The sequence below is a fragment of the Vulpes vulpes genome, chromosome 4 (assembly GCF_048418805.1).
Source record: "Vulpes vulpes isolate BD-2025 chromosome 4, VulVul3, whole genome shotgun sequence".
Classification (NCBI taxonomy): domain Eukaryota; kingdom Metazoa; phylum Chordata; class Mammalia; order Carnivora; family Canidae; genus Vulpes; species Vulpes vulpes.
In genome coordinates this window covers 64,779,179-64,805,079 of record NC_132783.1, presented here as the reverse complement: position 1 = coordinate 64,805,079, position 25,901 = coordinate 64,779,179, and the positions used below count along the sequence as shown (strand labels likewise).

At 42.3% G+C, this 25,901-nt stretch overlaps 2 protein-coding genes across 10 annotated transcripts in view; one reads left to right on the top strand and one right to left on the bottom strand.

Annotated features, from left to right (window-relative positions):
* Window positions 1-20,474, top strand: part of COA6 (cytochrome c oxidase assembly factor 6) — a 43,286-nt gene extending 22,812 nt beyond the window's left edge. Inside the window, exons 5-7 of one of the 2 annotated variants that reach the window (XM_072755950.1) lie at window positions 18,503-18,667; window positions 19,133-19,317; window positions 19,995-20,474. The gene's annotated coding sequence lies outside the window, so the exon portion shown is untranslated. Of the gene's footprint in view, window positions 1-2,219; window positions 2,397-18,502; window positions 18,668-19,132; window positions 19,318-19,994 lie in introns of those variants that run through there. The other variant, XM_026008710.2, reaches the window with a different exon arrangement.
* The window catches only part of TARBP1 (tRNA guanosine 2 -O-methyltransferase TARBP1), an 83,416-nt gene that overhangs the window by 10,832 nt on the left and 46,683 nt on the right, over window positions 1-25,901 (bottom strand). For 6 of the 8 annotated variants that reach the window (XR_012001074.1, XR_012001075.1, XR_012001077.1 and 3 more), the window contains exons 17-24: window positions 25,695-25,883; window positions 24,005-24,195; window positions 23,759-23,830; window positions 22,145-22,265; window positions 15,466-15,576; window positions 12,955-13,104; window positions 7,283-7,369; window positions 3-199 (exon numbers count right to left, since the gene is read on the bottom strand). Coding sequence is in view for 4 of the 8 variants with exons in the window: in XM_026008775.2 (XP_025864560.2) it covers window positions 3-199; window positions 7,283-7,369; window positions 12,955-13,104; window positions 15,466-15,576; window positions 22,145-22,265; window positions 23,759-23,830; window positions 24,005-24,195; window positions 25,695-25,883 (1,118 nt within the window). In the remaining 4 variants the exon portion in view is untranslated. The remainder of the gene's footprint in view (window positions 1-2; window positions 200-7,282; window positions 7,370-12,954; window positions 13,105-15,465; window positions 15,577-22,144; window positions 22,266-23,758; window positions 23,831-24,004; window positions 24,196-25,694; window positions 25,884-25,901) is intronic. The other 2 variants (XM_072755947.1, XM_072755948.1) reach the window with 1 other exon arrangement.

Sequence of the window (25,901 nt, the reverse complement as noted above, 5' to 3'; positions counted from 1 at the left end):
ACCCTGCTCCAGGCATGTTTTCCACTTCATTAAGACTGGATTCAATAACAGAAGTCAAAGCATTAAATTCTTCCATGTTCAGTGTCTTACACATGCTCCAGATCTTCTTAAGAGCCACTAAGGCATACAGTCGAATACTAAAATTGTGATTAAAACACCACTGCAGGACGATAATAAGGGCTTGCTTCAGAATTGGTTTCTGGAAAGAAAGGGGGAAAAAATCCTTCAAATGTACACATGGACCATTCCATCCCTGATGGTGTGACCACACACAGTAGGCACAGAAGATAAAAATGCTGCACAGTCCTGCTTATTTCACTGGATGTGCCTTAGCAGGGTTCCTCCTTCCTTCTTAGACACATTAGGTATGCTGGCATTAGTGATTTCCTCAAGGAAAAGAGATCCTCTCAGCTCTGTAGTTTCCATGGACGAGGCAGCTGCAGTACACTTTCCCCACACTCCAGCACCTGGGCTAATGTAGACAGAGAGCCTCATGCCAATTGCTATGCAACCACAATGTGTTAACAGCAGCCCCTCCACTTACCACCTCACCCCAGGCTGAAGAAGTCAGGAATGTTCCCTGAGGGCCCCACTTCTGGAGCATTCTGAAGTGCTACCAAAGCAAGATTCTCATTTAATTCTGTTTTCAGTGTGAACAACTGTTTGCCTAATGATGCTCTTGGACCTGGACAGGCATGGAGTGGTGGCAGGAAAATTAAGTAGGAAGAAAAATAATAAAAGTTTACACTTCCCTGTAGTCTTTTCCTGTGAATTCACAGACTGTTCCATCTTCACAGCCTGGAGATCTCAGGCAATGACAGGCCCTGACTTTCAAACCACACAATTCCATAGACAGCGGAGGGCAAAGGAAGTGACACAGATTCATGTGGAAACCAGATGGGCTGAAACTTTTAATAAAATATCAGGGGCTACCCTGATGCTCGTACCAAATGGCTCATCTGTATGTGTTCCTGGAGCTGCACCTAGCAAAGAGTCCTAAAAACAACTGTGATCACAAAAGACTTCACTGATATGCTGGCACGGCCACAGCATGCTTTAATCTCCAAAACTTCTTCAAGAAGGACAGAATACAGACAGAAATGATCCTTTCAGTCCTTGATTCAAAACATGATCAACATTTATCAAGGCCACTACGCTGTCTGCATCCTATGGACAAGCCTGGGAAACACATGAACACACACACACAACTGTAATCTACCTACGACCATCCCTGCATGATGAGCAACCTGAACCGTGTGTACACAGAGCAAAGACAAGCACAGTAACGAGGCAGGTGGGGCCCGGCACAAAGGCTACAGGAGAAGAACTGTTAACGAGAGAGGCAAGGGAGGCTGAACCAGATGCATACCTGAGAAATCAGGAAATGCAGTACTGAAAAGAGGTATTTACTCAGCTGAAGGAAGATAAAGAGAAATGTCAGGGGTGGCAAAGGAAAGTGGCAACTTCCAAAGGATACATAATTAAGTATTTACTCATATTTTAGAAGTTGAAAACCAAGACAAATTATCCAGGACACGTGAAAAGAATTTAAAAAGAATTTAAAAGAATTTAAAAAGTTATCCAGGACACGAGAAAAGAATTTAAAAATTAAAAAAGAGGGAATGTTATCCAAAGGGAATGTTAATTATTGATTACTAACCTGTTATAGTCCCTTACAATTTTACAAAGCATCCCTGTAAGTACTTACACATAAATACTACCAAGAGCATTAGCTACGGACTGCAAGGGCTGTGTACATTGTTTATGAGATGCACAGCGTCACAAGTGGGCCTTACCATCCACGAGCTACACATCAGAGGACATCAGAGGACTGGTGTGAAGATGATGCAAACCAGATAGTGTTAGTAAAAGCACAGCTGTCCCAAACATGACACATCCAAACCCAAACTCCTGATTTCTCCTATTCCCTAGCACCCCCTGACCTTATTCCATGACCAGCACTCTGACGTCCAGGCAGGATGAGAGCACTCCCCTGTGGCCCTCACCTGCTGTTCCCTTGGCCTGGAAAGTCCCTTGGACCTGCGGGTGGCTTGCTCACTTACTGCTTTCAGGATCACCTCCTTGGGAAAGGAACCTACCTCCTGAAACGGCCGTCCTGCCCAGACACCCCATCTCTAACCCGTTGTTCTGCATTTTCTTCAAAACCTGTTATCACCACCTGACAGTATAATGACTATTTGTCATCTGTGCCCCACCAGAATGGCTGGCGGTGGGATGGTTTTGTTCACTGCAGAATTCCTAAGACCTGGGGCAACCCACCAGGACACATGAAAGGCACAGGACAAATACCAGAGGGAGGAGAGGGATGACTGCTCCCAAGTACCCCTCCATCGGGGCCTGTGGCCAACTACCTGCACTGCACATGCATCTCCAAGGTCAGTGCCTTCTCCCCAAGGAATAAGCGCTTCCTCTCCTCTGAGCAGCTTACACTGTTCTCCCCGTTCTTCTACATCTTTCCACAGAGGTTTTGGAGCTGTCTTCCCAAGATGGTCTCCAAACCCTCACTGACTTTTCTCTGGGATCCTCTTAAGTCCCAAGAGTCTGCACCCATTTTATTCCTCAACACTTCTCTGCCATCACAGAAACAGTCACGGCCTTCTGTCCTCTGCCTATGCCAGAGCCCAGGCCTTGTCACAGACCCTGTAACTGTTCTTCCTTCTAAAACCTTAACATCAGGTATTCCAACTTCTGACCCAAACACTCTACGCTCCATCCACATCCCAGCCCTCCTGTTCCCTTCTGTATTCTTCATGGAACTGGTCCCAGTTGTAGCCTCCCTGCTGGACACTACGGATAAAGCCCACCTTTCTTGACTTTTCCGGGGTACTGAACACTCTTGGCCTTTCTCTCCTTGAAAAGAGCTCTTCCTATGACCTTTATGACACCCCATTCCTAAGGCTGCCCCCTCATCCTGCTGCGCTCCTTCTCACTCCTTTCCTCTCCGGTCCCTTCAATGCTGGCACTGTTCTGGGCTCTGTGCCTAGCTTCCCGGTATTGTCAAGCTGCATTTGCTTCCATGGCTTCAGTCCAGACGAGGCTCCAAAGCTTGTGGGCCACAGCTACTCCTCCTCTCCCCACTGAAATGTTCCTGAGTTCACTGCAGAACTGATGCTGTACTGTGAATTGTCCAGTCGCCCCTCCTGCTAACATTTTAACAGATCACAGCACAGCATTTGCACAGCCACCATCACTGTCACGAAACCGGACAGTTCCAATGCTCACGGATCCCTCCTATTGTCCTTTTATCACTACGCCACCTCCAACCCACACTCCTCTCTTCACAGCCACCTTTTATACAACTGGCGCAGTGTTGTAAAAACTATGGAATTTAATCTGTCCCAGTTTAGCTGCCGATACAGAATCTGGCAGCTAGTCTGGCAGAAATGGCTTTATCACAGAATCACTGGAAGCGCTGAAGAAATGGATTCTCAGCTCTCAGATAAGTGACTGGGAGCTACGCCACTGAGCCAGGCGACCACCTCTCTCTTCCACGGAAGCTACAGCTACTACGTGCAGACCCTCAGCCACACAGGCCTACTGCGATTCACACAAGCAGAGCAATGAGCTGTATTCTGCTTTTCCGCGTTCACAGAGCCAGGACACTAGACCCCAGCTAACACTGTTCCAGAGAAAACAAATACCTCCATGACTCTACTAGTCAGCAGAGGCCTGCTTCTGCCTTCTGAATCCTATGCAAGTGCAAACTACCTGACGCTCCCGCTACAGAATGTTTTCAAAAAAGGTTTTTGGGGGCACCTGGGTGGCTCAGTCAGTTAAGCATCTGCCTTCAGCTCAGGTTATAATCCCAGGTCCTGGGATGGAGCCCCAAATCAGGCTCCCTGCCCAGGGGGAGGTCTGCTTCTCCCCAGGTCACGCTCTCTTTCCTAAATAATAAAATCTAAAAAAAAATAGAGGTTTTTATATTGAGGCTCTCCAGAAAGAAGGTGTGGTAAATCCTGACCCACGGCTCTCTGTATCTTCAGCAGGGGCACTGGAGCACCCAGTTCATCCGTGGTCCCCCACCCCCTCCCAGCCACACTAACTGCAGCACTCACTGATCCTACATGCCTGCCCTTGAGGTATCAGGAGGTGTGCCCACTTTACATAGGAAGAAAACTGAAGGAATCAAGTCCAAACATCTGCCTTCCCCTTCAAATTTCTCCCCTCTCTCCCAGAACCTTAATCCTCTCTTTATTCAGCCTTCCTTAGTCTTTACTAAGGTTCTTGTCCTGTTCCTCCTCCATCCAGGACATGACGTTACCTCCAGTTATCGTGTCTCCTCACTCTCCTCTTGGCTGTGACAATTTCAAAAACTTTGCTTATTCTGATGACCTTGTCAGTTCTGAGGAGCAGTGGCCAGGTCAGCTGGGATCCCGGTGGTGTCTCTCCCACGACTAGCCTGGGGTTATGGCGTTGGAGAGGGAAACCACAGAGGCCATCTCCATCACATGCTAGCAGGGGCACACACTACGCTATGACTTACCACTGCTGTGGGCGCCCCCACAGGAAGGAGACTCTTCCCCTTCCAGACTCTATTCTTTGGAAGGCCATCACTAGGGCAGCTCACACTTAAGGACTGGCGGATTATGTGCCCCCTCCTTGAGGCCAGTGGCCACATAAATTATTTGGAATTCTGCACCAGAGGCTTGTTGTCTTTGCCATTTGTTTTTTGTTTTATTTTTTTTAATTTTATTTATTTATTCATGAGAGACAGAGAGACAGAGAGAGAGAGAGAGACAGAGAGAGAGAGAAAAGCAGAGACACAAGCAGGCTCCATGCAGGGAGCCTGACATGGGACTCGATCCTAGGTCTCCAGGATCATGCCCTGGGCTGAAGGTGGCACTAAACCACTGAGCCACCCATGCTGCCCTCCATTTGTTTATTCAGTATTCACTTATATCAGAATAAACTCATGCATTATTTATTTTATACTTTGGGTTGTAATCCACTATTACTTTATTATGTTATTTGTTTCAGCTGTAGCTACTGAGAGGTCTTCTCAGTGGCTTCTGTGGCCCTGTGCACGTCCCTGTGTGTAAAGCTCTTCTTTTCTATTAACTGTGTATATTTTCTGCCCCAGTTCTAGAACCAGCTGTTTCTCCAAGAAGCCCTGGTTCTTTTTATGAGAGAATGGTATTAAAAACCATGATCTGGGGGCACCTAGGTGGCTCAGTCAGTTGTGTCTGCCTTCGGCTCAGGTCATGATCCTAGAGTCCTGAGATCAAGCTCCACATCTGGCTCCCTGGTCAATGGGGAGTCTGCCTCTCCCTCTCCCTCTGCTGCTTCCCCTGCTTGTGCTCTCAAATAAATAAAATCTTAAAAAAAAATCCAGTACAATTCTCAACAGGGAATAGAATCCTTTCATGAATCCTATACTCAGATGTGCTAGTACTACCTTGGGCAAGACTGAAATAAATACTGTTCAGGACTTGAACACCAGTAACACCATCTTGTAATTGCTGACAAGGTTTAGTCACTTGGAACTATATGACACATGCTAAAGAGGAGCCAGGAGCATGCTAAAGAAGATTGTATTTTCCCTTCTGCTTTCAATTTCATAAAACATTTAGTGTTCTGACCTCTGTCCTGTCTGACAGTAAGTTTTGAATCCCAACTACTCAGCACAGACCTGTGCCAGGTTAAGTGCACCTATTTCCATACTTTGAGGAAAATGAAAAGTCTTGACTTTTGAACAGTCTTGACTGTTTCCAGGAAGTCTTTAACAAAAACACATTTTTCAGGTAACAAGGGAAAAGGGACTTTACAACAGACAGTGTGAAGGACCTGGACACAGACGAACACAGTAAACTAGTCTGCTCTTGACTTAGGTATCTCCATTTGTTGTTGTTTTCAGAAGATGTTGAAATTGAGATTATTCTGTTTCACTAATCAGTATTCCTTCTTTTGGATGCTTTGAAAATAAAAAAATAAATCTAAAATATGTAATATACAGTGAGTACAAATAGAGCTGAATGGAAAAATAATCTGTTATTGGGGCACCTGGGGGGCTCAGTTGATTGAGTGTCCAACTCTTGATTTCGGCTCAAGTCATGATCTCGGGGTCGTGAGATCAAGCTCTGTGCCGGGCTCTGCGCAGAGCATGGAGGCTGCTTGGGATTCTCTCTCATCCTCCCCCTCTGCCTCACCTCCACCTCCCCAGCTCTGTCTCCCTCTCATAAGTAAATAAATAATAACCTGCTATTTATTCCAGGTCTAGCAGGAGCATCTTCTAAGATGAATTCATTTTCAGAACTCATCTGAATGGTTCTTGAAGACAGTTCCTTGTCTACCCTACCTCTCTTGGTAGATGACACGCAAGCCTCTTTCCTGCACATAGTTAAGACAGTAAAGTAACATGTGATGTTACCTGATGCTAGAGCTTGCCTGATTTCACCAGAAGCTGTGAACACAAGTTTTCAGGGAACTGTAACTCACACACTGCCATCTGGCTGACAGGCTCTGTAAGACACTGGCAATCTCAGGATTTTAAGAGCCAAATTATGGGGAAAAGATCTCGGGTCTTAGAATTAATGAAACAGGTTAACAACTAAACTTTGATTGTTCACTGTTTAAAGACAAGAACACTTTGTGAAATTCTAGGAAACCTCTTCTCCCCTGTACTTTTCTTTTGCTTCCAACATCAAACAACACTTCTTGTCCCACATATTCAGGTTTCTCCTAGAGGTCACAGCTCTGTTTCCTGAATTCTTAACAACTTTGCATAAGCTATTAACTAGAATTAACTACAATCTCTATTTGTCTGTGGGGTAAACCACAAGGGAAATTGCTCAAAGCCTGAGAAAGGAAAGAACTGGCCTCACACTACAAACAATGACCCACAGCACATCAGCCTTCAATTACCCAACAGCTTGTAATACTCTGACCATAAGAATCTTTTGCACAAGCATGTGTTCAAGAACTAAGTCAAAGAACATTAAATGCAATAAAGGAAGTCTTACTTAAATAATCTTTGTTAATACTTGTATAAAATTAAAAATCTATCACTAGAAATTGCCCATCAATTTGTTTACAGATTTAGTATGTGCTCAGGCATACAAACCTCACTGAATATGTGTAAGGCAAGTGGGTAGCACCTGCCTGTGTATTTGTATCTAAGTATGTATGTACAGCAGGTGAGCAGTCGGAGGGAAGAGAAGAAGTGGCAAAAATCACAAGAAATACTCTACATTTTAAAAAATTAGCACAAACACATACAATTCTTTTTTGATAGGTCTAAACTCTTCTACCCATTTAACCTCACCTTTTCTGGAATATTCTGAGTGATGATGTCCAAATGTGACAAAACTGATAAAAATGTACAAATGCTTGTTTTAAGGTTTTCTTCACCCTGAAAAAAAATCAGATAAATGAAACAGTCACTCAAGGCTTACAGGGGCCAAAGGAGAGGCAGTACGTGAGGCAGGATGTGACCCACAGCCTGCCCCGCGATCTGGGGTGAAAGGCAAACAAGGGAAGTAACTTCCTGGAACCAAACCCCAACACAACTCACAGACACCACAGGCAGGAACTAACTTAACTGTGAAGTAAGTGGTACAGCCAAGGGTGCACTCACAAGAGGCGCAGGCGGCCCAGGGAGCGGGAAGGAAAGAGCACAGGTGAGAACAAGGTCAGGGATGCTGGATGGGAAGGCAGAGGTGGTGAGGCAGAGGGGAGAGGGCAGGAAGAGGTGGGTAGTGAGGGAAGAGGGTGGGAGGAGGTGGGGGGGGGGGATTGAGGGCAGAGACAAGGTCCAAAGTTACATGGGACCTTGCAGACAACTTTAGAGCCAAGGATGAAAAACTATGTAGGTGTTCAACTGGGTGGCAGAGACTTTCCCCAAAACGGGGATCAGAAGAACACATCTCTGGTTCGATAAACTGATGGACTTCAGTTAGACTGGGGGGTATCAGACAGCATTGTCCAGAGACTGCTCCCAAAGCAGATCAGAGGATTAATTCAGTTACTGAATGTCTTCTATGTACCAGACATAAGGGAAAACAATTAGATAGGGTTCCTGCCTTCAAAGAACTTAGTCTAGTGGGGAAGAAGGACAAAAGTCACACAATACATTAATATTCCAGTTATAACAAGCACTCTTTACATGCTACAAAAACCTCTAATAAGGGGATCCAAACCACTGTTCCTTTAAGAAATGATACAAAGGACGTGTGGACTGAGATTTAAAGGAAGAAAAACAGTTCTACAGAGGAAGAAGAAAAAGGCCATTTCAGGTAGAGGGAATGGTACGTGCAAATGGCCTGAGAGCCAGAGGACACATGATGCCTATGAAAGATCAGAAAGGGTCAGAGTGACACCTGTGCATCTGTGGCCTCCAGTGACCCCGGCTTCTCCATGTTCATGCCCTAACTGCAGGCCCCTTCCACCTTGCAAGGTTTAGGCACATCATCTGCTTTGGCCCATGAGACATCAGCCAGCAGGATGCAACCAGAGGCTGGGGAAGCACATGCACACCATGACACAACTTCCTAGAATGCTCATTCTGGTAATCCTGAGCTACCACAGAAAGAGGCCCAGCCACCCTGCTGGTCACATGCACAGAGAGCAAGGCCTGGCCACCACAGCTCTTCCCACTACAGCAGCTGAGGTGACAATTGTGGAAGCCCAAGCCCTGGCAGGCACATGTGGAGAAAAACTGCCCAGCCAGGCCCACACCACCTAGAATCGTGAAATATTAAAACACTGTTGCCTTGGGTGCCTGGGTGGCTCTGTCGGTTAAGCATCTGCCTTCAGCTTGGGTCCTGATGTCAGGGTCCTGGGACTGAGCCCTGCATGGGGAGCGGGGAGGGTCCCTGCTCAGCGGGGAGTCTGCTTCTCCCTCTCTCTTTGCCCTGCTTGTGCTCTCTCTCAAATAAATAAAATCTTTAAAAACAACAACAACAACAACAACAACAAAAATGTTGCCTACATTCATGGGTTCTGGACTGTTCTAGCAATAGAAAGAGAAGCCCGTCAGAAAGACTAACATGCAGATGGGGAGTGTGGCACACAGAGGGGCTGGAAGGGAGGATGGTGTACAGTCACCTAACATGGGCAGGCCATTCTGAGGACTCTTGTTCTTTATTCTGAGAGCACTGTTTGAAGCAAGTGGATAACCTGATCAAATTTTCATTTTGAAAAACCTGCTCTGGCATCAGCATGGAGAATGGATTGAAATGGAAGCAAGAGTGGGTGCAGGTGGCCCAGCCAAGAAGCCCTATGATAGGCGGCAGTGGCTTGGACCCAGACAGAATGGTTGAGGCAGAAGGAGGTAACCCAGGAACCCTCGGGACGTAGCGTCCACAGAAGCTGCTCCTGAGTCTGATGTGAAGCACAGAAAGCATCAAGGCTTCTGGTTTGTGACCGTATGGAGGGTGGTGTTCACTGCAGTTGGAAGATCATGTATGGGGAAACATCTAATTCCCATTAGATGTCCAAGTCCTAGATGATCTACAAACATTCAGGAGAACGTATGGAGAAGGGTCAGCTAGCTTTTTCTGTAAAGGATCAAACAGTAAATAAAAGTGTGGCTTTGCAGGCCATACAGTCTCTGCTGCAACCACTAAACTCTCATTCAGCACAAACACAGCCTCAGACAAGGCTCTGTTCTAATAACACTGTGAGGCCAAACTTTGCCAACTCCTGATTTAGCACACAGGGGAAGATGTCTGGAATGCAGGTCTAAGTTAGTGAGCCATTACATCAGATGAGAAGTGACCCCTGAGTATAAACAAGGACAGAGGGATCCCTGGGTGGTGCAGCGGTTTAGCGCCTGCCTTTGGCCCAGGGCACGATCCTGGAGACCCGGAATCGAATCACACGTCGGGCTCCCGGGGCATGGAGCCTACTTCTCCCTCTGCCTATGTCTCTGCCTCTCTCTCTCTCTCTCTCTCTCTCTCACTCTGTGCCTATCATAAATAAATTTTAAAAAAATTTAAAAAAAAACAACTAAACAAGGACAGATGAAGGGCGGGGGGCAGGGCCTAGCCTTGAGAAGCACTGACAGCAAAGCCCACAGAGGCGGCAGGTGTATGACAGGCTGCAGTGATGGCACCATACCTCCAGTGGGGTACAGTGGCATCCCCAGTGGACCAGGTCAACGGCAGGGCTGTGGCTGCAGCTCTGGGAGCCACTGAACCTCCTTTATTTTTATCTTCCAAGCCTGATTCTGCCCTGACTCTGGGCACTTTGCATGCCTCCTAATTCCCAGCTCCTCCACTACTTAAGAATCCCTTTCTGATTCAATCAAAAGTTGTTTTATTTGATTACAAGGAATACCCCTGACCAATGTCCAGAGAAAGAGACCTGAAAATGATATACAAAGTCTGAAAGCTCTTTATGATAAGAGAGGCAGTACTAAGTAGAAAAACTTCATAGAAGTGCCAGCTTTCTTGGGGATATAGGAGAGTGAGGACGTCTCAGAAGGACACCAGAGCCAGCCTGCCTTTCCTGAGACTTTCTGAGGCAGATCTTCCCCACTGGAGAGCAGACAAAACAATGAAGCAACAGACAGGAGAAGCAATTCAAGGAAAAATGACAGAGTATTTTTCCTAATTCCACAGACATGAAGAGAGGAAGAGGGAGCCAGATGAGGAATCTTGGAATAGTGAAAAAGAATATACAGCTTTGGGAACTACACAGGTGCTTGATTTAAAGCCTTCTTTCTTACTGGTGTGATGAATCACTTCCTCTCCCTGAACTTCAGTGTCTTTACAAGTAAATTGTAAAAAATAAACCAAAACCAGCCTGACCTAGCTGGTGCCACAGCTTTATGGGACAGCCAGGTTTCAAGCAAAGAGACTGGCAAAGAATGATAGAAAAGAGAGAAGCATCAGGGAAAGATGCTCTTGTCAGTTCAGGTGTGCGTGGTGATGCGAAGTGCTCTTGTGAGAAAGCCTGGCCGGTGGCTGGGGGTGCAGGCAACCGCAGACATGGGTTCATCGAGCAAGGGGAGTGCAGAAAGAGAAGCACCGGAGGCTTGATGATCCTTCTTGTTTTCATACTCATATAGAGATTTCAGTTTATTACAAATAGTATAGACAGGGCCATTCTTGTATATATATTTTTTCTTTCTCATTAAATTCTTTTCTTAGTACAGCTGACACATAATGTTGCATTGATTTTAGTAACTCAACAAGTTTATATGTTTTGCTTTGCTCACAAGTATAGAATGATTCTTAAGATAAAACCCAGTGTAAGGATTGGGACAAGGAAAGGAAACACATGAGAGGAACAAGGAAATAATCAACCTGACAGGGAGGGGGCATGAGTGCATCACAGCATACATCGTGTTGGCTGTAGAGAAAGCCACTGCCAGTGTGAAATGTACAGAAGAGGAAGACCAAGAAAAAGGCTGTGTGAGCTGCACATGAAATCCTCACAGTAGTTAACAACAGTGGTTTAAGTTAAGCAAGAGAGGAAGGGAAAGATCACTCATCTCAAAGTTTAATACAGGCATACCTCGGAAATACTGCTGCATATAAAAGTGATGTTTACTAGACTGTACATGTACTAGACTATAGCAGACCAGTAAGTGTGCAACATTATACCTAAAGATGCAATGTGCATACCTTAATTTAAAAATACTGTATTGCTGAAAAATGCTAACCACGATCTTAGCTTTCAAGAGATCGTAATCACTGATCTGTTGACGTAATAGATACAATGAAAACGATCAATAACACCGTAACAAATACAATGAAAAATTTTGAGATACTGTGAGAACTACCAAAATGTGAAGCCGCAGAGTGGGGAAATTGTTGTTGGAGAAATGGCACCAACAAATTGCCTGACTCAGTGCTGCCCCAAACCTTCCATTTGTCAAGGACACGGTGTCTTCGGAACGCAATGAGCAAATCACACTCCCAATGCTGTGGCCATCGTAAAGGAAAGCTGGCACTAAGGCAATGGCTGGACAGAGGAAAAGTCAACAGGAGAGTAAAAAATTGAGAGTAAATTCCCAAAAGAAAATACAAATATGGACACAGGGAAAGCTGTGACAAAGACAACAATTTCTTCCCCAGAAACAGGAAGGGAGAAATTGACAAAGCAGTACTTTGAGAAGGAAGGCATGTCCACTTCCATATGGAGTAGAAGGCAAGATCGTTTATGTTAAGAAAGGGAAGTGTGCATCTGGGAACCAACAGAAAACATTTGAGGCAAGTCAGCAGGACCCATTTTTGGAACAGTTCACTATCAGGAAGCTGCAATTGTAAACCTTACTACTTATCTGTTCCTCAAAAACGATTTTCAAGATCTAAGAAATGTAGGAGAGACAGGAATTAGGGGTGTGGATGACGGTACAGATGAAGTAAGAATGGAGATCAAGTGATACTTGTTCTTAGCTGGTGATTGGGGTTCCCTTTGAGTCTCTCTACTGTGCTTGTTCGAAACTTCCCTACATGAAAACTCTCTGTAAAGATTGCGTTTAATCATTGTTCTTATTCCTAAAATCAAACAAAGATATTGCTTGGTAAATAAGGATAGAAAAGGCACCCATTTCTCTTACTTCTTTTTGTTTTTTAGACAGAGAGCCCATATGCAGGGAGGGGCAGAGGGAGAGAGAGAAGTAGGCTTCACACTGAGCATGGAGTCTCATGTGAGGCTCCATCTCACGGCCCTGAGATCACGACCTGAGCTGAAATCAAAGAGTCAGATGCTCAACCGATTAAGCCACCCAGGTGTCCCTCTTAATTAATAACATAAACCTTTACATATTCACTTTGCTGGCAGAGAGACAAGACTGATAACTCAAGATGAATGCCAGGGCGATTTCTGTCTTTTAAATTAACTCCAATCTTGCAAAGCAGAACTTAGGAAGTCAATACATTGGAACAGGACAACAGACAGTCAAAAAGCAAGTGTTAAAATGAAACAAATTTCCTAGCATAGCCAAAATCTTTTCATTTCAAAAATTATGAGAAATCTCTTACTTACATAAGAAAAACAATCCCAGAACTTCAGAAGAAATTGAGGGAATTTATGAAGAATCAATATAATAATCCATTCTATAAAATATTTTATGGATGCTTGATTATTGATGAAACCAGCCTGGAAAATCTTGTCAATAATTCTATTCAAGAAATTCTGAGAAAAATAAAGTTCATTTATTAAATGTTAGATTAGAGTTATTACTTGTTTTATTTTATTGAGATATAACTGACATATAACACTGTGTAAGTTTCTAGCACCATGTTGGTTTGCCATGTTCACATATCACAATATGATTACCACCACAGCATTACCTCTAGCACATCATAAAATTATTTTTATGGTGAGAATAATTCAGATCTAGTCTTGTAGCAACTTTGAAAATGGTTATTAATTGTAACTTAAAACAGTCACTATTAAAAAGAAAACTCAAAGTTTTTTTATGTTTTCTGTTTTTAGTAAGCATTACAAAGTCCAACGTGGTGCTTGAACTCACAACTCTGAGATCAAGAGTCACACACTTTACTGACTGAGCAAGGGCCCCAGAACAGCTTAAAGTTTTCATTTAAGTAAATTATCAGATCTACAACTCTCTGTAAATATCAACCCTAAAATCTGTTTACGGAAATATAATGATGAAGTACTTTTACTGAGTACTTTACACTTGGACATCAGTTCTGTGAGGAAGATTATTACTCTATATTTTTACAGGGGAGAAATTCAGAAAAGTTAAGTGTTTTCCTCAAAACCTAGAAGGTGGCAGAATTCAGATTCAAACCAGCATGTGCCAAAATGTCACGGGCCTAAACCTTTAACAAGAATGACTAATGCCTAAGTCTGTGGAGGTAAATGAGACCCTGGAGAAGCAGGCCTGGGGCCCCTCGCTTCTCTTTTCCGACTTTCCATCGCCTGCCCAGTTCTGGCCAAGACCTGGAGCTCCCACATCATCCCCTCCCACCCCAGGCTTCTCCTCAAAATTGAACTTCCATCTGGTAACTGAATATGTCCAAGTAGCAGGTAAAAATATATACATATATTTACTTATATAAGATATAAAAACATTTATTATGTATATTTCTTTATTTTAAGGGACAATCTATCTTTAAAAAAATTTCTAACTGGCAGAAGAGGAGCAGAAAAGCTCATGTGAAGGCCCCAAAGCACCTGGCTTTGAATTCCATCTCCAACATTCACCAGCCAGGTTATGTTACAAGCAGGGCCCCCACCTCCCTGTGTGGCAGTGCCCCGCCATGTACAAAATGGGAATGCTCATGACCTGACGTGAAAGCCCATTATGAAGGTTAAATGCAACCACAAAATACAACAATTTAAAATTCTCAGCCGTGGCTGCTCCATATCAGGTGGGCTTGTGTTGCTCTTCCTGACAAGCCCGCCTACTCTGACAGACCCACCCCCACCCCCACCGCACGAGTCTCTCCCTGGGCGCCTCTCCATTCCAAGACAAAAAATACTCTCAGTAACCTAGCCAAACATTTCTAAAATGTTTTACAGTTTAAATATAATATGTACAGGATTCTAAAAATCAAATAACATGAAGAAGCTTGTGATGAAATTAGCAGCCCCCATATATCCACTAACGCTCCTCCCCAGAAAGAACTCTTCGCCATCTCTTCTTACCTTTATCCAAACAACTGATTTGGATATACTTCCATACTTACAGTTACTGAAATGTTTCTCTCTCACAGATATATGGCTTCATAAAATTGAATTAAAAAAAGAGTCTGATAGGTTTTTAAAATTCTCCAAAACATTTAAAAGAGTTTAACAGAGAAGGACAACAAGAAATTCTGAAGTCAGAGGGAAACTTTAGAATGCAAAAATGCTTTTTAAAATTATGTGAAATATACCATAACTTTCACATAATGATCTATTTTCTTACCAGGAATATCAAACTATTGTGATTAGAGAAATCAGACAGAGTCATTTCATCTGTTCCTTGCTTCCTTGGGGGAGAGAAAAGGGGACTCTGGGCAAAGACTGTTGTAAGAGATCAAGATCTCGGTTTCAGCTTAGTGGTTTATATTACCACGGTACCCGTGAAATTAAGGGGGGGAGGGAGAATCAGCTACAGGAAACGACAATCTCATCCAAAACAAGAGTATTCCAAAATAACGCAGCTGTGGGAAACAAGAAGCTTGCGTGTATATGCTTTCTAATTGAATGGCACACCAGGAATTAAACAGTTAAAATGTTATGACATAAAATAACGAGAAAAAGAAGAAAAAACTATTAAGTGGTGCCCTGTAAACCAGTTTCCAATTTGTCTCTACAACACCTAATTGCCTTAGGATTCTTTCTAAAAAAAAAACAAAACAAACAAACAAATAAAAAAAAACAGACATGAAACCAGTCTTGAATAACTTCAATCTTAAGAGCTAAAGTATAAATTTTAAGCAGATGACTTTCTCAATTTTAAGACCGCCCATCACAGTTTCTACTAGTATGTTCCATATGGAAACATGACGCTTGAAGGGACCAGCAGAGTAAGAATGATACCTGATCGAAGCTGGGGAAAAGCACCAGCAGCGTCTGCCATATTCGGTTCTTCACCCGGTGCTGCTGGGAGTTCACATAGTACCGAGTCCTGCACTTGGACACCAAGTCATCCTGGGCAGAAGAGAAGCGGTACCAAATCACCCACTGAACTTGTGATCCATGCAAACAAAACCAATCACAACTTTAATTTTAAAAGCTTTAAGTGGAGTACAGGAGCTTGCTATCCTCCCAAAGGCAGAAAGATATGTTCTTATACACATTTAGTTTCCTTTCAAACAATGGATTTAGCTACTTTCATTTAATTTATCTGCTTCTAAAATTAGAACAGGAACCATAAAACTGTATTCAGTACAAAAAGTATTTGGAAATATCCATCTATATCTTTATGGCCACTTAAGATGGAGACATGGAGTCACTGGGGTGGGGAGAGACAAGAAATGTGACATATTTTGTGATGCATCAAAATAGGCGCCTCTCATTTGCTACCCCTTTGTCCCGTGCAAGATGGCAGTAATGAGGTCTGCAGTAGGATGTGAACCCCACGAGAGCAGGAGTGCAGTAAATGGACAGTGTGATCAATACCGTCACCAGACACCAGAGAAAGGCAGCACAGAGCCTTCTCCAGAGTTCTCTCTCTGATGTTCTTGCTGTGATGGTTTGTGCTGTCTATATTCAGCCAAATGCCAGGCTGACTTGTGTTCTATAAGTGCTTAGCTGCTAAGTTATGATCGCAGGTGTCCTAAAGATGAAAACATAGGCCATCCACCATCTCTAAAACCACCGTCCCCTAATGTAGACAATCCTCATTACTTGGTAAATTCTGCGATCTTTCTTCTGGTGTGATCCCATTCTATGCATCTCAGTGTGTATAAAATTTTATAACAATAGCTAAATTAATGCAGATTTTAATGACTCCTAACCATGATTAAAGTCTTAAAATCTCCTCTCTCTCCATCATTTCTTGGGGAACATTTTCTTTTGGTAGAAGTGTTTCACGTTTCACATACTGCCCAGCCTTGATGCAGCTGAGAATGGAATCACCACTAGGGCAGTTCACACAAGCCTCTGGGAGCATCTGCACCCCAGCATACCTGCCATCAAGGCCCCACTGGAGTCGCTGCTCTCACTCAGTTCAGCTCAAAACCCTCTGTCCTTTTACTTGTTCTACTCACCATGCTCTTTTATATTCAGAAAGATCGTTCTTTTCCCTGTCTACCAACCTCTCTAGCTTCACACACCTCCTGACCTCATCTGAGCCCCAAGAATAATCTCTGCAGTATCTTCAAGAGTACATTCCATTCTTCTCACAACAACCTCAAACCTATTTGCGAGTCCTCTTCTTTTGAATCAACCCAATGGTCTTAAATAATCTGATCCTACTTTCCAGTTGTCAGGATTGCTGAAGAAGAAAAAAAATCACCTGCCCTTCCGGACTTGATTAAAAGTACGGATTCTAGCTTTGGCTGGACCCTCAGCACCACTAGCCTGCTGGTCTCCAATTCTGCAGTGCTCAGAATCACCTTGAGGGCTCGTGAAGACTGCCAGCCCTACTGCCAGAGTCTGTGACTCAAGAGAATGGGGATGGGGCCCAGGAATATGCATTTCTAACACATTCCCTGGTGATATTGAAGCTGCTGGTCCAGAGAACAGAAGAATAAGATTGCATTCATAAATGGAATCTTAAAAAAAAAAAAAAAAAAAGAATGAACAATCGCAGAACCAGAACAACAAAACAGGGAGCAAGCTGATGGCAGAGGGGAGGTATGGGGTACCAGGAAGACCAGGTAGGGGATGGTCCAAGCCTCCAGTTAGGGAATGAATAAGTCACAGGGATAAAAAGCAGAGCATAAGGAACAGTGATACTGTGCCAGTATCATAACAGGACAGATGGCAGCTACACTGTCCTGAGCCCAGCATAACGTGAAGACTTGTCAAATCACCTTGAACCAACCTAACGTGCATGTCTACTACATTCAAATTAAGAACAAACAAATGACAGTGCCAGACAGTCATTTTGCTCTTCTTAGGTCTCTTCTCATTCCCATGTCCACAAGGAGAATCTGAAATCTTTACCACCTTCATCACGGCTTTAACCCAGTCCAGTTTCTTACTCTGGCTATACGGTCCTTCCTACCTCAACAATCTTCCTTCAGCCTTCCTGATGGACTTTGTCTTCAACCTCTACTTTCTCGTATTGGAGGAAGAAAAGTCCTTATGTTCCTTTCAGAGGTTCTTCAAATCGACTTTTTAAAAGTACAATTCTTGCCTTGCATGTTTGCTGTCCCTTCACCTACTGCCAAATGGCCATACCCCCACGTGCTTCTGAAAACCCAGAAATCCCCCGAGCTTCTGTCCTCGGTGCCTAACCTGCTCTCGGTGACAGTGGTTCCCACAGTGACGGCCACCTAGACACAGTTTGTGGTGGGACAGAACAGGCTCTGAGTTTAAACTTTATCATCATGGACAAATTCATGGAGGTTCCTATGCCAGATTTTTGACAGACAAGAATCTCCTCCAACCAGATAAGTTAAGGCCACGAGCAACACCAGACCACCATTCAATTCTGGTTCTATCCTCACTTCTCTGACCTCTTCCTCATGATCTTTCTCTGGTTCCTTTTCCTATGAATACACTTCAAATGTTGGTGTTTCCTAAATCTCCATTCTTGGCCTCTCTCTAAGGTCTTCACATTCATCGCTGGGTCTGGGGACTCCCATTTCTTTCCTACACAACATATTCCCACCTGCCTATTATTGGGTAATTTCACATGGATGCACAATAGCAATTCAAATTTAATACATCCAACACTATGTTCTCAGGTTTTCTCTTTCACCCGACCAAAACTGGAATAATTCAAACACTAATAGTAACTATAATGGACTGAAACACATCAATATGTTTAAGCTAAAAATAAAGAAAAACAAAAACAACTCATCATCTTAGAAGAAACTAAAAGACACTAAGGAAGCAAATCTGTTATTTTGAAAACTGATAAATAACAGAAATAAGGCAAGCACTTATCCTGTCTTTCCTACAGGAAATATATCCCAGGTATCTAGATACTTCATATTTGGATACAATGAACTTCAGCTAATAAGTCAAAAAGGAATAAGAGAATTAGAGTATCATCATCCTGCTGCTCCTGAAGAATTCACAGAATGAGGGAATTCATCAGTAGCTAACACCCTGAAAGGAAAAACAGGTAAATATTCTATACTTCCAGATGGATGGATACTCTTGTCCTATATTTACCCCCCAAAAGGAAAATCAAACTTAAATTTGATCAAGACTCTTGATCTCGATACTGTCTTGTATAAAATCAGGGGCCAGAGAAACATAAAGGGCATCATGGAAATTCAAACAGCAAAATTCAGACTGTGAAAGTCCCTAAGATGAAAACAATCTGGTTTCTCAAAAAAATACATTTTCAAGTTTAAAGTGAATGAGACAAGTCTATAGATTAAGAGGCATTAGAGACATTTCAACTAACCAATGGCAGGGTATGGACCTTATTTGGGTCATATTTCAAGCCAAGAAACTGAAAAAATGTAAAGCAATGGTAAATTTAAACACTGATGGATATTCGATAATACGAAGGAATTATGAATTTAGGTGTGAAAATGGTATTGTAGTTATGACTAACAAAAATAATTCTTATCTTCCTGAGATGCATATTGAAATGATTATGGATGAAACTGATGTCGGGATTGGCTTCAAAATAACATGTGTTGGGGGGAGTATCAGAGGTAAACCCAACAAGACTGTCCATTAATGGTAGCTGCTGAGGCCAGCCAGGAATGGACCACTTTTAAAGCTACTTTTTATAAAATATCAGCAAGTTTTCAGTAAAAGGTAAGCAGAAAACTAACCGCATTTGCCTTGATAAAACCTAGAGAATGGAGAGTGGGGAGGACCACAAAGGTGGGGAGCTCAATAACTGCTGGCCTGCTGGGTGGCCAGGCCACCATGCGCCCAGAGCCAGGCTGCTGAGGCTCTGTGAATGTGGGGTGCCAGGTGGGCCTTGAAGTACTCCCCAGCTTGCCACAACCTCCTCCTCCTCCTCCTCCCTCCACCTCCTCCTCCACCATCACATCACCACCCACCAGCTTCATCTCCTCCTCTTCCCTCCACCACCACCATTCACCAGTTCCACTTCCTCCACCATCTCCTACTCCACCTTCTCCTCCTCCTCCTCTACCTCAACCCTTCCTCCTCCTCCACATCCACCCTTCCACCGCTTCCTCCAACCCTACTCCTCCTCCACCTCCTCCTCCACCTCCCAGTCCTCCTGATTCACTCTGTCCCTCCGTGTACTTGAAACTGAACCTCTAAAGTGACACATTAGACACACAGCATGGAAGCAGTGACGCAGCAGTGCATAGTCCCCACCCTCTGTGCTCTCTGCACTCTGGATGGAAAGGCCTGCTTTAAGCATTACCAGGTATTAATTCTAACTGAGGACATTGATATAACTTCAACCTTCACCTTGGTTTTCAAACACTAACCGTGTTTCTGCCTCTTCCCTTTAGAAACAACCTGCTTCCTGGCTGAGAACACAAGTGTCCCAGGCGTGCCCTCCTTCAACCCTGCCCTGCTCCTTTCTCCAGCTCAGAAGGGGATCACTCCTGACCACACTTAGAAGGCCCACTCTGCCCTGGATACAATCTTTTTCCACTTTCTCTAGGATTATTCTTTCACATTTCTTTATTTTCAAATTACCTTTTCATTTATTAGTTGCTCTGCTCATTTTCGTCATCTTCAAAAAACAATTTGGCATGAGCCAGTGTCTAATATATAAATTTTCTGGGCAGCCCCAGTGGCGCAGCGGTTTAGTGCCACCTGCAGCCCAGGGTGTGGTCCTGGAGACCCAGGATCAAGTCCCAAGTCGGGCTCTCTGCATGGAGCCTGCTTCTCCCTCTGCCTGTGTTTCTGCACCCCGCCCCCCCCCCCCCCGTGTGTGTCTCTATGAATACATAAATAAATATTAAAAAATAAATAAATAAAATTTCTGTCTTTGCTTTTCCATCTCCTAAATAAAGCTGATCCTTCTAATGGACATTAGAGCCAATCTAGATTATTCAAGGATTTTTAAAAAATATATAATTCACAAATCATAAAAATCACCAATTTAAAGTGTCCAATTCAGTGAGTTTGGGTATATTCATAGAGCTGTGCAAGCATCACCACCCTCTATTCCAGATCATTCTCATTACTCTGAAAAGGAATCCTGCGCCATCGCTTCCCAATCTCTCCTTGCCCCCGGCCCCTGGCCCAGCAGCCACTAATCTATTCTGTCTCTGCAGATTTGCCTATCCTGACACTTCCTATAAATCTCAGTGTGTGGCCCTTTCTGACAGGCTTCTTCTCACCTAGCATGATGATTTCAAGATTCACCAGTGCTGGTGATTTTCAGGCTGTTATAATAGCCATCCTCCTAGTGGTTGTAAAGTGGCAACTCAAGGGTTTCACCTGTGTGTCCACTTCCAGCCTCTCCATAGCTATCATTTCTCCCCTCTGTTGGATCAATTCCTTCAACATACAAACGAGCCCTTAAACCACATCTCCAACCAGACACCATCCCAGCCACTCCTCCTCTCTCAGAGCAAACTCAAGAGTCCCTATACTCACCGTCTTCACTGGCTCCCCAACCATGAGGTTCTCATTTTCACCATCCCAGGAAAAGGTCTTTGTAGAGGTGACTAATGACAGCCTTCGTGCTGAATCTAACAGCCAATGGGCAGCCTCATGTCCCTCCATGCCTCCAGCAGCACTTCCTTCATTTGCCTGGGGACACCAGCCCTTCCAGGCATTCCCCAACCTTGCACAGAGTTCCGTCAATGGAATCCATCAGAGCAGCCCTTTCTGACGCTCTAAATAGCTATCCCTCCTCCTTATTTGCTTTACTTTGCCTCAAAACACCCTTCTATTTTTGTATTGTGCATCAATATTCACTATAATACATCTTTGTGTTCTAGATGATGGGACTATTCTGCTACCTTAAAGTCTACACCATACTATAGGGAATTAGTAAAACACTATTTCCTTTGAGACGTCTCCCTTGACTCCAATGGTGCAAAGGGAGGATTTTTAAATTAAAAAAATACTTCTCAGACTGTGTATAACTGAAGCTTATCAGTTCCTTCAGAAAATAAATGCATGATGAATGCATGATTTCAACACAAGTAGTGGGGGCTACGGTTGTCAGTTATGTCTCAGTATAGCCCAGAGGTGACAAAGCAGACCAGGACTGTCTGGTGCAGCTTCAAATTCAGAAGAGAGCATTGTGACTTAATCCGTCCTATCTTCTCCCCAGATTTACAAATGATTTTGCAGATGAAAAAAAACCAAATTCTTCACGTTACGCCACTTGCTAAATTTTTTACCTTTTTATCCCATTTCTTACATGAAACAATATATGGATATATCACTCTAAACCTAACTGTTTCTGACTGGCACTAGCAAATACACTGAGCAAAGTTTAGACAGTACAGGGAAAACCAAACATTTGGGTTGGACAATCACTAACCAAGAGTTAACTAAAACTAGGGAACATAAACCTCAAGTTTCTTCCTGATAAAAAAGGTTTAGAATACATAGTGTGTCAACATACAGGGCAAATGTTTGATTTTGACTTGTTAACTGCACAGAAACAAAAACAAAGTAAATATAGTATATTTACTTTATCTAATAGCTTGATTGCAAGATCTTCCATAAACAACTTATGAGATACATTTGAGCCATGTAACAAACACAGGAATTTGACAGCACAAATTCTCACATAGTGGTCTTCTCTTTTAGTACTAAAAAAAATGTAAAATGACAAACTATGTTAATACATTTTCACAACAGAAAAATATGTCAAGCATTCATTTCAAAATATCAAAATCTTCCAAGGGTTTTTAAGTTTAAGTAGCTCCATACTTAATGACAATGCTTTTTCAATTCAGGATAATGGAAGATAACAAATAAATATCTCAAAAAGAGAGCCTGTACAGAGTCTGAGCACATATTCCCCCAGAATTCTGGCAAAACAGTACACACACTACCCATTCTGGGTCAATGAGATCTTCTCTGTAGACAAAACAGATCACAGCTCATGAGATAGTTCCTTGCAGAAGACCATGGATGCCTGTTTGCTCAGGGGCTGAACACACACATCAAACACCTGATGGCTCATATTTACTGTGCATGGTATATGCACCTTCTCCAAGTGCTGGGAACTCGGGAGCACTGCATGCTCTGAGCATCCCAGTACTTTCTGTATCCAAATGTGGGAAGATCAATTAAGTGAAACTGTTTATAGGCATTTCCAAAGTTCACAGCAGCTGTTATAATGTGAATAAGTGTCACTTTAATTAATACTTTGTGATACATATATATAATTATTTTTTAAAACATCTAAACACATTTTTGAAAATTATGTGAAATAATAAAATGAAAAATAGCCACATGACAAGTTCCAAAAAAATTAGAAGTTAGATAAGAAAAGTCTTATTCTAGAAATCAAAACTTTAACATAAGATGTTAAAAGAAAAGCCTTTAAAAGCATGTTAGGCATAATTTTATTTTTGTGGGTGGGAGACTGACTTGTTAAATGATGAACCGTGACCCCTTTCTTCCCCCAAAAAAGAATAACGTGTGTATGCTGATGATCACCCCTCCACCTAAAAGAAAGAGAAGAATAGGGGTTTTATGTTCCCCATCTCATTTTCTTATTTATACTGAACCTTGCACCAAATTTTTTCCCCAAGAAAATATTCATTTATTCCCATCAAGAATGTAGTAACATTGTAAAAAAAATCTTCTGTTATGTTAGAATTTCTTATTACTTTTTCTTCATCTTTTTTAATAAATTAATTTTTATTGGTGTTCAATTTACCAACATACAGAAAAACACCCAGTGATCATCTTGTCAAGTGTCCCCCTAAATCCTAGAGGAGAACACAGGCAATACCCTTTTTGAACTTGGCCACAGTAACTTCTTGCAAGATACATCCATGAAGGCAAAAGAAACAAAAGCAAAAATGAACTATTGGGACTTCATCAAGATAAGAAGCTTTTTCTTCATCTTTAAAGAATTTTTTAAGCTTATCAAATTTTAGCAAAGAGTTTTAGATCTGATATATTAGCAAGGGAAAATGATTTCTAACATGCTTTGGATGGCTCTTTCAGTATTTTGTAGAGATTACTAGCAAACATTTATTACATTTAACAAATACAGGATGTCTCTCATCTGATGTTAAATTTTGAATATTCCATTTATATTTAGATATGGAAAATTCACCATACTTACTTTTCAATAACCATGTTTGCTGCACAATCGTGTCCAAGATTTTCTATGTAGGTCTGTACATCCTGAATAAGTCTTCCCATAAAAAATATTTGACAAAGAAGAGGTTTTAGATACAAAAAAATTAAAATGCCAAATTTAATTAATGCTTTATATTTTTCTAATTGAAAGCCTCAAAAGAAAGATCTAATTCTATTCCAGTAGGTACTCAGTATGAATTATGAAGGTTAAAATAATGGCATCTTTTACCTTTGATCACGCCTAAACACAGTTCCAAATATACAAGCCTCCAGGACAAGTTCACTATAATTTTTAGCACTTGATAAAGATACTTGGGGCACATCTGAAGCAGAAACTATCCAAGATTTGCAGCAATAACTTATCAGTGTATTGAAGACTCCAGTTTTTATAGCAGACATTTCAATTATCTTGTACATAATCTGGAATGAGAAACAATGGTCATTTTATTCTTTATCCCATTTAGTTAAAAGAAAAAAAGTATTACTGAAAACTCACTTGAATGGCTTCAAATGACAGTTTCAACATAACTACAGAGTATAAAAAATTAAAAAATTATTTATTGCTAAAATTTTGTGAGATCATCAATAATTACAAAATGCTAATTTTTCACTTTCTCAATAAGAAAACTAAATAAAATTTTGATAGCGATATCCTTCTAGGACTTTCCAAGAGAAAGAACTGCTCAGAGTAACAGAATGAAAGGGAGGAAAAATGTATCACCCTCTACATGTACAGTTCTCTCTGCAATTTGTTAATACCCCCCTTCCCTGAGAAGCAATGACCTCAGTCTTTGAGTGTGTCCTGTGTGGCAAGAAAGGACAGAGGGGCAGGGCAGGGATAGCAGAATAAAAAGACCTTATTTTCCATTTCCTTTGGATAACAAGGTATACATGAATTCTGAGGCATGATGGCATCCACCACGTCATGTTCCCTACTATGTATCAGTGGTCGTAAATGCCAGCAGAAACCAGCGGGATCTTTGGAGAAGTTTATATTCAGAGAAGTATTTCTCTATACAAGAAAAGCAACAAGCGTAAGTGTGGTGACAAATGGCACCTGTGGTCTGCTTTTGGTATCCAGGAGGAGTCAAGGACTTGTTGTGGAGTACAGAAATGGAAGGGGCATGCCCTCTCTGAACGGGCAACTCCTGGGAATGGCCGGTGTGGCCAGGCGGTCCAATTTTCCAACATTCTAAGAGAAGGGGAAATACAGATTTTCTTGCAAATTTCCCAATTCTTAAAAGTTGGAAACTAATTAAAAAATGTTTAAGCATTATGTGAATCAAATAAAGTTAATTTTTGCAGCACATGTGGCTCACCAGCTACTCTTCTGCATGTAGTCTTCCATCTCACAGTTTGTTCTAACTCATGACACTGAAGAAGGTTCAAAATATTTAGGGACTGAATGTGTGAATACACAACAACAAATCTAGTAGGTACTTACAAACATAACTCTCTTCTTCCTCATGTGCTATAGGTCACACAAATTAAAAAGAAAATAAGGGCAGCCCGGGTGGCTCAGCGGTTTAGCGCTGCCTTCAGCCCAGGGCCTGGTCCTAGAGACCAGGGATTGAATCCCGCATCAGGCTCCCTGCATGGAGCCTGCTTCTCCCTCTGCCTATGTTTCTACCTCTCTCTGTGTCTCTCATGAATAAATAAAAAAATAATCTTAAAAAAAAAAAAAAGAAAAAAAATGACCATCTTTTCATCTAAAGTAGTTGAATTCACAGAAATAGGAAAGTAGAATGGTGGTTAGCAGGGGCTGGGGAGGGAAGAAAAGGGAATTAATGAGTTAAGAAAGTTGTGGAGACCTGATACAGCAATGTGAACACACCCTACTGAACTGTACACTTAAAATGATTAAAATGACAAATTTCATGTTATGCGTTTTTACCCCTGTAAAAAAAAAAAAAAGTTACCTCTTTTATTTTGAAATATGCCTGGCCCTTGATTTTTGCAGCAATGGTAAGAACTTTGGTATCAAAAACAAACTGAACAAAAGCTTTTAAATTAGACCAGAATATCAGCTGAGTATTGCTTAAGGCAGATATAATTTTCCAAGCCGTGTCAAAAGACTCTACACAAAGTGATTCAGAGGAGGTCAAAAGCTGGAAGGAAGAAAGGAA